Consider the following 12820-nt stretch of genomic DNA (forward strand, 5'->3'; position numbering starts at 1 on the left):
AACAGAATAGGTATCCTGAAGGGGCTCACCACATCTACCACCTGCTGGAGACTGAGAATACTGAGGTTTCCAAGGGGCTGAGCATGGTTCTTATTGGCTGACTCAAAATCAGTCTTCTCAGTCGCCACCTGCTGGTAGGCGTACATAACCCAACAGTCATTCTGGGCCAATCCACAGGGATGCTAAGGAATAATGGCATTAAAATGATGCTACTACCCAAACTGTTATATCTGTTTATGGCCTTGCTTCTTCAAATACCAGAATTTTTTTTAAGGCTTAAAAGAAGGGTTTTTCATTACATCTGGAACAAACGTCCACCAAGAGTCCAAGTTTGGGCAATGAGTCATCCTTGAAACCTAGGAGGTATGGCAGTACCAAACATTTTTGTTATATTATCAGGCTTCACAACTTTGTATTTTGGCAGCATGGGTAACTAACTCAGAGAGGGTGTGGGTCCGGATGGAGCAAAAATGGCTAAACCCGGTGCCACTGAGAGCGATACCTTGGCTGCCAAGGACTGGACTTTTGAGTTGTATGAAGCAAATACCCTTGGGGGTACAGGGCCCCACTCCATATTTGGCATATGGTTAGAAAAAAAATTCTTCCCTACTAGATCATACTTTCTCCATACTATGATTTCTTATGCCCCGGGCTTTCAAGCACAATGGGAGGCGACAGTCTACAAACAATGGGAGGTAATGGTCTTTAGGACAAATACGGGAGGCGGGTGTGCTACATTCATACACCGACTTACAAGGGTAATACGGTATCCCATCACACCATAATTTTCATTATAGACAAATAAGTGATTATATAGTACGTAAAGCTAAGGAGGAACTTAACTTACCCGAGACACTTTTAGAAAGAGCAATTGGGGGGGGGGAGGGGGGGGTAAGGGATGTGTGTCACAAATATATCAGGCTTTACTTTTTATTCACCCACAGCTCCCTATATGCAACGTTGGGAAAAAAAATTGGAGGAAGGTAATAGAGGTAAAGAAATGGGAGATGGGCTTTAAATATTTACTTAAATCCTCTATTAGTAGCACACTAATAGAAAATGGTCATAAGATGTTATATAGATGGTATTATACCCCACAACGATTGTTTCATATGTTTCAAGCAGGAACGGGATTATGTTGGAGACAGTGTGGGATGTCAGGAGATATGTACCATATATAGTGGACATGTCCTGCTGTGCAGAAATATTGGCAGGATATTAACCTTTTGACACAGCAGGTACTTGGGGTGTCATATCCCCTGCAGGCAGAACATTGCTTATTGCACCACAGACCTTTTGGTATAAAATTAGAATATCATTGTTGGGCTATACAATTGTTTACAGCAGCCTGCTTGGCTTTGGCCGCTGCTTGGAAGAGAACATTGCTTCCCTCTACATCTATCTTAAGAAACTGGATTAACCTTCACCTTATGGCAGAACTGATGGCCAACTGAACTCTTTTCATAAGATATCGGATAAAAATAGGGTATGGCAGTTGAGCAAATCTCCTGAGGAGGAATCTGGAGGCTCTGTTGATGGTTAAGGCTTTCACAAGTTGCACTGTATGAGAGGAGGAGGAGGGAATTATGTAACACTTTGGCGATATCAAGAGGGGGAGGAGATGGAGAGTTAAGTTTGAGGGATGGTTGGTATGCTGAACTATGATGTATGTTTGCTGATTGTCAATAAAACGTTAAATTTAAATAAAAAAATTAGCAAAGTTAGGAAACTTTACTACCATTTTTATAATCTCTTCTGATTGAGGAAATGTTCACTAAGTTCAGTGTACCTTTCGACTCATTCTTCTGTGCACATTTTCTTATTAGTGTGATTTTATGTTTAACTCATCATGTATTTGCATACTATTTGCTTGTTGTATTACGCACATTAAAAAAAAAAAAAAAAAGCATGCTACATTTTAGCAGTTTTTACTCCTGTTTTATTATATCAACCTCTGAGTCCTGAAAATTGTGACAACCTCCTTGGGGAAAACATGACTAAAGTCACGGATCCATTTGGATAACGCTCAATTTCTTAAAAAATGACTAAGCAGTCATGTGCTTGATCTTCCGTAACTTTTTTCACCTAAGAGGATGAGGTTTGGACTGTTCTATTACAAATTGTTCACTGTAATAGTATTTATTGAAACCTTTAGTCATGCTTTCCTAGAGACGGTCACAATTGACCTCTATCATTCTGACAGTGATGATCCCTACAAGCTGGAGTATAAACAAAATTACAGTACAAACCTTTGACTGAGCAAATGCCCTGAAATCTGCTGCCAGCCGCTCATCTTCCAAGTGATCAGCTAACTTGATGGCAACGTTGAGAATGTGAATAGGTTCGTCCCTCATGCTCTGAAAACAACGTTCTCTGGTCAGACCTCAATGCTTTCAAGTTTTCTGAAGTCACCTTATCAAAAAAGCACACATGGAATATCCAACCTTGTTGTCCTCTTCATCATAGAACGTGGATCTGGCCTCACTGAAGAGTGGGCTGTCTGAGGGCGGGTCAGCAAAACAGAGCATCACTTCATCAAAGTTTCTGGCAAACATATATTGCATTAGTTAGGGTAGGTTCTGTGCAAGAATGTATTTGTTTGACCAACACTATGAAAAGCTCAGCAATTTACAGTGTCACAAAAGTTGTTTCAACTGGTGTACTAGACGGGGATGTACCTACACAGTAATGAACTGATAAGGAAACCTGATATACAACAGACCCGCTACTGTAGTGCTTTCAAAGTGGCAGGGCAACTAGGCCCATACTTTATGGATATTGCTGTATTTATATACTGCCTTTCAACAAGCAGTCAAAGCGGTTTACAATCCAAAGGTAAGTCATTAATGATGCGGCCAACGCAGCTCCAGTGAAAAGGAAATCTTTAGTACTTCTATCAGTAAAAAACTGAACCAAAAAAGAATGTAAAGCTCACATGCCCAGCTCTTAGGATTTTTTATTTTTTTTTTTGGCTAGAAGCAGCAGCTAAGGGATGAAAGATCACACCACCATTTTAATCAACATCTGTTGACCAATATCTGACACATTGTATGACTGGAAAATGAAATGCAATAGATAACAGAGGTACTGAGAAGGTCAAGCTCCTGCTATGCTTGAACACCCACCTAATTGCTCAGAGTATATAAATAACTATAAACCATTAGAATACATAATAAAACAAAGATTTGACAAGATGCAGGAGTGACTCCCTGGAACAGACAAAGAGAATGTTCTACTTAATCGGCTGATTTGTTCCAAAGGGAACAGTCTCAGGCAGCCTACAGCGCCTGTTCATTTTACATTTAGCTGTCAGAGCTCCATTCTCTCTGGCAAGCTCGACTGCATAAAGCACAGGATCCCAAGGAGTTGCATTACATCTCAGCAGTATTTTCCATACCTAGTGAAGTCTTCAAACTTGTCAAATGCAACCATGGCACCCATTCTCTGACACAGTGGGGAGAAGGCACTGTCCATGAACAGCTCAGTGCTCTGGCGACTTAACTCTATACTCAACGCACTGATGGGTAGAGACATTCTATATAAAATAAATAGAACAACACGGTAAGACAAGGTTTATCCATGCTGTCATGTAATGCAATTATGAAAAGAGCTTCTAGACTGCGATTACAGTATGCTACAACCAAGAAGGCAGTTGTAAGGACAAAACTGAAATCTTGCCCCTTAAAGCAATGTTTCTACACTATACTCCTATAGCAGCCAAATTATTCTGGGGCTTTCACTTGCTGGTTATAAAGAGGAACCAAGACACGGCATGCTATGCAAGCAAAAATACTGGATCTTCCTTTTTTCCAAGATTTTTGCACAAGATTCTAGTCAACATAACTTTTCATCTCTTGCATTCTGGTAGCAACCTACTGAAAAGGCAAGTTAAGTTGTTTCACTCTCCCTTGCTATAGTACCTGTCTGGTACACATTAAATTCCTCAAAATGAGAAGAATAGAAGGTAAAGTATAGTTAGCCTTGTGTATTTATACTTACATTACACTTTAACCCAACTTACAGTATTCAGTATTGGTAACATTGCAAAACTGCAAAATAGCTCTCTTTTATACTAACAAGATAACAAAAGTAATCACAATGACAAATAAAAAGGGTGTCAGCTTGTACTAGAACGTCTGCATAAAAGACAAATCTTTAAGCTCATTGTGTTAGGACTGGCTCTTTCATTAAATCAAACAATTCATTTATTAAGTATTCAGCGACATAAAATATGCTAAAATACAAGACATTAGTCAGAATTGAAATCTGGATGCTACTACTCTCAAGGTTCAAAGTTATGCTAATTCAATCCAGATGCATGGGTTACTAAAATCATATGCATTAACCATGCCTCTTTTTAGAATCAGGTTAATATGGACCTTGTGTCTGGTCACCTGGTGTCACTGCTAAGCAAGAGCCAAGATTCCTTCCATAGAATTTTCTGGCCTCAGAAAATCTAGATTTTCCGTATAGCAGTTCACAAGTACCAAAATAACATCAGGCTGGTCTGGCCAGGCCAAAATTTTTCAGATATTTGTTCTTTAAGTGGTTATGGATTTCTGCAGCACACACACCACCAAGAAGGTTCAATGGCTGCTTCTTTTCTCTTTGACTTTTGTATTATGTAACCCCCCCCCACCCCCCCGGGAGTTGATCTTCATTATTGTTAAGGTCACTATGAGGCTAGTGGGTTAGAAAACCATGAGGATACTCCTCTCTCTTATTTTGTCACCAACTACACTTAAGTGGTGTCAATTCTATACACCTCCACGGACAACATGGGAAGAACTCTCTTGTATTCCCAACCCCAGAAAGGCAGGACAGAGGGTCACTTATAGACAAAGTATTTTCTGATCCACTGCTAAATTATCCTTAACCTTTTTCCTCAGCACATCGCTTACATATCGTAAGATTCCATGCTAGATCATAAGAACAGCCATAGTGGGTCAAACCAATACTCCATCTAGCCTGGTATCCTATTTCCAACAGGCGTCAATCCAGGGCAGAAGTACCTGGCAGAAACCTAAAGAGTAGCAAGATTCCATGATTTAATGTTTATATCCTGCTTTGTTCTTAGAACTGGGGAAGCAAAACAAGGAGACAATGTTGCTGAGAGGAAGCAGAGGCTATGACGAAAACTCTTGCACCTTTGGTGGCACACACAACTAAATACAGCTGTGCTCCCCTTCCAAATAAGATTTTTTTTCTCACACTTTGTGTCTTGAGTTCATTCTATCATTTGACCTACTCAAGAAGATACTCATGTTTCCTGATCAACAGTATCATCTACATAAACCTATTTTACACACCTCTAGGTTTACACCTGGAGGATATGATATTGCTTATCTACGTTGGGACACTTGTGGGAAGAGGAAGAATTTCTCTCTCAGATGAATGTGGGCTACTTGATAAGAGATGTTTTTCAATATAGCCAATTGAAGGATTTTATCTCTCGTAGAGCCAAAAGTGAGTTGAGCCTTGCAAAAACAGAACTGGAGTGTGAAACATGTTCAGGCACAGAACAGGGAGGGATTTCTAGGATATATAAAGCGTTATTGCATAGAGACTGACCCATATCCTCTAAAGTGGCAAGGGGAATCAGCCTTAAATCTCCACTGTGAAACTCAACAGTGGACAACAGTCTATCAATGGTACTATACTCCTCAAAAATTATTGCAGATATCTAAAACAGGGTCAGCCCAGTTTTGGCAACAATGTGGGGAAGTGGGCATTTTTTTTATCATATATGGTGACCTGTCCTAAGGTACAGATTTTTGAGGCTACAGATTCTCCAGGCTGCTAGCTGTCAACTGAATTACCAGACAGTAGGAGTCAAAAAAGAACTTCAACAGCTTTTGATTCACATTTATACGGCTGCCCTGATTCTTTGGCAAAACATTGGAAAGAATCTACAATTCAGCCCTTGAAGAATGTTTTTAAAAAGGTTGGCCACTGTTATTTAATGTCCCACCTAGGCTAAGAGGTATGGCCATGCCCTGCAATATCACAAAATTTGGGATGTTTATACAACATGGCACGATGGATCAACATAGATGTTATAGTTTTTAAGGTAGGACCCTGCATTGGGCTTGATTTTGGGAGGTATGGGGTAGATGGGAAATTGTATTTGCTGAATTCTGGTTATCTGTATTGAAGCACTTTGTTGTCATTCTTTACTGTAAATCCATATGCATTGGTTATTTTGGAAAATAATAAAAACTTATGAAAAAAAAAAAAAAAACACTCCTCATTCTTGATATCGACCTTTGTGAAGAAATGCAAAGTGATGCACTTAGGGAATAGAAATCCTCGGGAGACGTATGTGTTAGGCGGGGAGAATCTGATAGGTACGGATGGGGAGAGGGATCTGAAGGCGACGAAACAGTGTGACAAGGCGGTGGCCATAGCTAGAAGGTTGTTAGGCTGTATAGAGAGAGGTGTGACCAGCAGAAGAAAGGAGGTGTTGATGCCCCTGTATAAGTCGTTGGTGAAGCCCCACCTAGAGTATTGTGTTCAGTTTTGGAGGCCGTACCTTGCGAAGGATGTAAAAAGAATTGAAGCGGTGCAAAGAAAAGCTACGAGAATGGTAAGGGATTTGCGTTACAAGACGTATGAGCAGAGACTTGATGACCTGAACATGTATACTCTGGAAGAAAGGAGAAACAGGGGTGATATGATACAGACGTTCAAATATTTGAAAGGTATTAATCTGCAAATGAACCTTTTCCGGAGGTGCGAAGGCGGTAGAACGAGAGGACATGAAATGAGATTGAAGAGGGGCAGACTCAAGAGAAATGTCATGAAGTATTTTTTCACGGAGAGAGTAGTGGATGCTTGGAATGCCCTCCCGCGGGAGATGGTGCAAATGAAAACGGTAACAGAATTGAAACACACATGGGATAAACATAAAGGAATCCTGTTCAGAAAGAATGGATCCTAAGGAGCTTAGCCGAGATTGGGTGGCAGAGCCGGTGGCGGGGATAGTGCTGGGCAGACTTATACGGTCTGTGCCAGAGCCGGTGGTGGGAGGCGGGGCTGGTGGTTGGGAGGCGGGGATAGAAAAGCTACGAGAATGGTAAAGGATTTGCGTTACAAGACGTATGAGGAGAGACTTGATGACCTGAACATGTATACTCTGGAAGAAAGGAGAAACAGGGGTGATATGATACAGACGTTCAAATATTTGAAAAGTATTAATCCGCAAACGAACCTTTTCCGGAGGTGCGAAGGCAGTAGAACGAGAGGACATGAAATGAGATTGAAGGGGGGCAGACTCAAGAAAAATGTCAGGAAGTATTTTTTCACGGAGAGAGTAGTGGATGCTTGGAATGCCCACCCGCGGGAGGTGGTGGAAATGAAAACAGTAATAGAATTCAAACACACGTGGGATAAACATAAAGGAATCCTGTTCAGAAGGAATGGATCCTAAGGAGCTTAGCCGAGATTGGGTGGCAGAGCCAGCCGGTGGTGGGAGGCGAGGATAGTACTGGGCAGACTTATACGGTCTGTGCCAGAGCCAGTGGTGGGAGGTGGGGCTGGTGGTTGGGAGGCGGGGATAGTGCTGGGCAGACTTATACGGTCTGTGCCCTGAAGAGGACAGGTACAAATCAAAGTAGGGTATACACAAAAAGTAGCACATATGAGTTTGACTTGTTGGGCAAACTGGATGGACCAAGCAGGTCTTTTTCTGCCGTCATTTACTATGTTACTATAGTGCTGGGCAGACTTACACGGTCTGTGCCCTGAAAAGGACAGGTACAAATCAAGGTAAGGTATACACAAAAAGTAGCACATATGAGTTTATCTTGTAGGGCAGACTGGATGGACCACGCAGGTCTTTTTCTGCCGTCATTTACTATGTTACTATGACCTCCTATAAACCATCCACAGTGAGTTAGAAACAGAGGAACATGATGGCAGATAAGGGCCAAATGGCCCACCCTCAGTAACTGCTAACTCCTCCTTCGCCTAAGAGATCTCACATGCCTGTCCCCTACTTTCAGGAATATATGTATATAATTTGCCACTGTGATAAAATAAATTATATGTGACTAGTGCTGGGAGTTTATATAATGTTTCATGAGTCCAGCAGTGGATCTTTACCTGTTAAGTGGATTTCTCAGTGAATTTGAGGCATATAGCATCCAAATGCCCATATTATTCTCAGGAGACGTTGTGAACCATGAAGCATGGTTCAAACTCACCTAGAGCAACATGATGCTGAAAGAAAACAGAGTAGCTGTCTCAAAAGAGGCACCAGCAGCAAGACTCCACAGAAGATGAAAGAACATTAAAGTGGGTGGAGATCAGGCTTGAAGAAGAAAGAAGACAGGACGTGGGAGTTAAGACTGGCTGAGACAAACTAAGACAATCTACACCTCTTCCCTGGGCTCCCTGATCTCATCTCATGGTTTCCAATATCATCTCTATGCTGATGACACCCAACTGTATATCTCCACACCAGACATCACCGCGGAGACCCAGGCAAAGGTATCGGCCTGCTTATCCGACATTGCTGCCTGGATGTCCAACCGCCACCTGAAACTGAACATGTCCAAGACCGAGCTTATCGTCTTTCCACCAAAACCCACTTCTCCTCTTCCTCCACTTTCTATCTCAGTTGATAACACCCTCATCCTCCCCGTCTCATCTGCCCGCAACCTCGGAGTCATCTTTGACTCCTCTCTCTCCTTCTCTGCGCATATCCAGCAGATAGCCAAGACCTGTCGCTTCTTCCTCTTTAACATCAGCAAAATTCGCCCTTTCCTCTCTGAACACACCACCCGAACTCTCGTCCACGCTCTCATTACCTCTCGCCTGGACTACTGCAACTTACTCCTCACCGGCCTCCCACTTAGCCATCTATCCCCCCTTCAGTCTGTTCAGAACTCTGCTGCACGTCTCATATTCCGCCAGAACCGATATACTCATATCACCCCTCTCCTCAGGTCACTTCACTGGCTTCCGATCAGATACCGCATTCAATTCAAGCTTCTCCTTCTTACCTACAAATGCACTCAGTCTGCTGCCCCTCACTACCTCTCTACCCTCATCTCCCCTTACGTTCCCGCCCGTAACCTCCGTTCACAGGATAAATCCCTCCTCTCAGTGCCCTTCTCCACCACCGCCAACTCCAGGCTCCGCTCATTCTGCCTCGCCTCACCCTATGCTTGGAACAACCTTCCTGAACCCTTACGCCAAGCCCCCTCCCTGCCCGTCTTCAAGTCTTTGCTTAAAGCCCACCTCTTCAATGCTGCGTTCGGCACCTAACCCTTACCGTTCAGTGAATCCAGACTGCCCCAATTTGACTGCCCCTATCGGACCGACCGTTCACTTGTCTATTAGATTGTAAGCTCTTTGAGCAGGGACTGTCTCTCTTTGTTAAATTGTACAGCGCTGCGTAACCCTAGTAGCGCTCTAGAAATGTTAAGTAGTAGTAGTAGTGGTTGGGAGATTGTATTTGGGAAAAAAAAAAAAAAATTTTGGGGGGGGGGGGGGGGGGGAGGAATAGTATGTTGGGGGAGAGGAGATGAGCTCAGACGAGAAAGTCTGGGGAATTGAACTTCATTTTAGTTACTTATGTTGAGATGGTAGTGCTTCAAAAGCCAGAATGGATGCATTTTTGCAGGGGGACCTCACTTTTGCTTCACTGCGTGGGGCCGGCCTGAAGCACTGGACACCATTGTCTGGCAACAATTCTGGCTCTCACACCAAACTTTGTGCCAGTGTGGCCTCTGCTTGAAAAATAGAAAAGATCACTGGTATATTTGGTACCTGAATCTACCAAAAAGCAAAGTGATCACAACCTGGAGTTCTATTATCCTTAACTGCTGGAAAGAAGGGTCAAATTGAACGGTTACAAAGTTTGTAAGCACAAGAGAAAGTGTCGAGGTACAATATAAAAGTCTAAGTGTTTGAGGCAAGGGAGGCCAAAAAAGAAGTTTGTTGTTGTTTTTTTTGGGTGGGGGGGTGCAGTTATGGTAACTAAAACTCAGTGCAACTTTAGCTGTTGATCAGGACAGGGGAAGCTTATGCTTCAAGGAAAGCAGCCCTCAATCCAAATTAACATCATCAAATTAAAATTTATAGATGCAAAATGTAAAACTGGCTGAGTTGACAAAAAACTACTTTAGCAGTCTAGTAACAAAATACTGAGTTGTTAATTTTGCTTCCTAGGGTCATTATTCACCTAGTCTATCTGTGGTTTTCTGCAATAATAAACAACCTTATAAAAAAAAAAAAACGACAACCAGTTAATGTAATTCACAGCTACTTAACCACAAAGTTTCAATTGCTCAGCAACTTAGATTTCCAGACTTTGGTGCTATGGAGGGAATTTACTCTACTTGTATTACAAGATAGTCTATCAGCAGCTACAGAAAGCATCAAATATATACGTTCCAGAGATAGATGCCACTATTCAAGTTCAAGGAGGAAGCCAACTGCACATTATAAGCAGATACGTCTCTGTCTCTAGAGCACCAAATATGTAAGCTCCAGAGATAGCTGCCACCTTTTAATTTAAAACTGGCACTTATAATCCACTTAACCATCAATTTGTTGAAGGAGGAGGAAACATTATAAGCAGATTCTCTGTCCCTAGAGGTCTCGCAATCTTGGGTTTTCTACCCAAGGCAATGGAGGGTTAGGTGACTTTCCCAGGATCACAAGGAGCTGCAGTGGGAATTGAACCCAGGATGCTGGGATCAAAGCCCCCTGCACTAACCATTAGGCCACTCCTCCACTCAAAGCAAGAGTTAACACGTAATAGGCATCACAGAAGCCAACAGCCAATTAGAACATAAATGTGATAACCTCGCAATGAACAGATGCAAATTTATGAATATATGCACATTTTTAACAAGGTATAAAGGGAACAAGTTATCAACATAGGCTACCATTATGATGTATTCTATTGTCAACCCCAGTTATTAATAACTAAGTCTCACTCCAAAAAATGGGATGTGTGTAGGACAGCACTTCTTACCAGTAGCACACATTCATAAATATGCCCCGAAATCTTCCTGCTTTGGCACTGGTCATGCATCAAGTCCATGGTGGGAATGGGTGGGCAAAAGAATTAACCACCTGCTTTCCCCACATACTGCATAGGCTCTTAATCTCATTCAAAAGGCCAAAAAAAGATTAGCTTCAGAATATGGCTCAGAGCTTGCATTTGGATCCAAGTAAAAAAAATAAGAAGCAAAGAATTAATCATGAAAACTGGCTCTCATGCTTCAGATACAAAAACACACCACGCTACCTGCTCAGGGTAAGGCTGCTCCTTCTGAAAACAAATTATTAGACAACAGGACAGTGAGAATGTATTACATAGAAATTACAGTCAACCAAATTGACAACTTTTCAATCTGGAAACGCTGATTTTTTTTTTTTTGGAAAGTTCTCTTAAAATCTCAGACATCTACTTTGCAAAATTGCTAAGCTACACAAACAACATACGGAGGTATATGACCAAAAGGTATATTTTCTGCTACTGCAAAATTAAAGACTTTCTTAGCTGGCAAAGTGGATTAACAGCCTCTGTGACGTACAGATTTACCCCTGCATACAAATTTCTTTGTATCTTCTCCAACTTCTGCAGAACAGATGCCAAAGTTAAAGAATATTAACAAGGCAATGTCTGTCCCAGATTTGTAAAAACTACTTTTTAGAATCAAAGTCATTTCTATTTTATTTGGACCTTATTAAGACTGCAATTACAAGCTAGCAAAAGTATCTTCTTCAAAAGCACACACATGAAAAGATCCACACACAAAGCCAAAAAGCTAACATTTACACAGCACATATGTGAGCGACTAGAATACATGCACATATATGGACACAAATAAAAGAACGCACTACTCTGTAAATACACACATCTTCTACAGTGTTTATATGGGAAGATTCAGATGCAGCAGGGCTACTCAATTCTGGTCCTCAAGGTTCACAGTCAGGCCATGTTTTCTGGATATCTATAATAAATAAGCACGAGAAAGATTTGCATACCAAGGAGGCAGTGCATGTAAATCTCATGCATATTCATTGGGGATATCCTGAAAACCTGGTCTGCCTGTGGACTTCAAGGACCGGAATTATAATACGTTTTATCCCAGGGCTACTCAAGTTATATGCGTATTTCCCAAATCTAAGTGCACTTACACAAACTATTGGCTGGTATGAGTGCTTACAACTAAGTACATATGTACATATATACCCAGTTAGGCTACTAAGTGCATTTACACCAACTATTGGCTGGTATGAGTGCTTACAACTAAGTACATATGTACATATATACCCAGTTAGGCTAGTATTCTATGAAAATTTAAAGTGGGTGCCTACTTTTACAGCATAGGCTCTATACAGGTACCCCCCTCCACATACACACATTTTTTAAATACTTTATACAGGTCTTTATTAAACAATATGCCAGAACCAAACAAGCACAGTTCAACAGCGACAGTATCATAAAAATAAAACACTTTTGCATAATACAGGCATAAAGTTACCAACTTCCGCTCCCAAGTATTAATAAAGAGACAATGAACAAGAAAACCAGGAGAAGGCTCTCCAAACCTCTAAATAGAAAGGCTTTCCCCCCCATTTTTAATACACCTCCAAAACTATACATTCTAACACCAAAGCAGCCCCCCCCCCCCCAATCCCAAAACATAAAGGAGATGCAGGGCAGGTCAAATCAGTAGCATAAACAAAATGGCTATATAACCAGAGAAGAAAAATAGTAGTAAACTAAGAATAATGCAATACTTTCCAAATTCTGCATATGTGCCCCTTTACAGAACTGCCCTCAGAAACAAAACCC

General features: G+C 41.5%; 1 protein-coding gene across 2 annotated transcripts in view; it reads right to left on the minus strand.

Moving 5' to 3' along the window:
- ACACB (acetyl-CoA carboxylase beta) overlaps positions 1-12820 on the minus strand; it is a 341366-nt gene that overhangs the window by 129566 nt on the left and 198980 nt on the right. The window contains exons 29-32 of one of the 2 annotated variants that reach the window (XM_030220272.1): positions 11264-11287; positions 3398-3535; positions 2445-2544; positions 2250-2357 (exon numbers count right to left, since the gene is read on the minus strand). In XM_030220272.1, the coding sequence (XP_030076132.1) occupies positions 2250-2357; positions 2445-2544; positions 3398-3535; positions 11264-11287 (370 nt within the window). The remainder of the gene's footprint in view (positions 1-2249; positions 2358-2444; positions 2545-3397; positions 3536-11263; positions 11288-12820) is intronic. The other variant, XM_030220274.1, reaches the window with a different exon arrangement.

The sequence above is a fragment of the Microcaecilia unicolor genome, chromosome 11 (assembly GCF_901765095.1).
Source record: "Microcaecilia unicolor chromosome 11, aMicUni1.1, whole genome shotgun sequence".
NCBI lineage: Eukaryota > Metazoa > Chordata > Amphibia > Gymnophiona > Siphonopidae > Microcaecilia > Microcaecilia unicolor.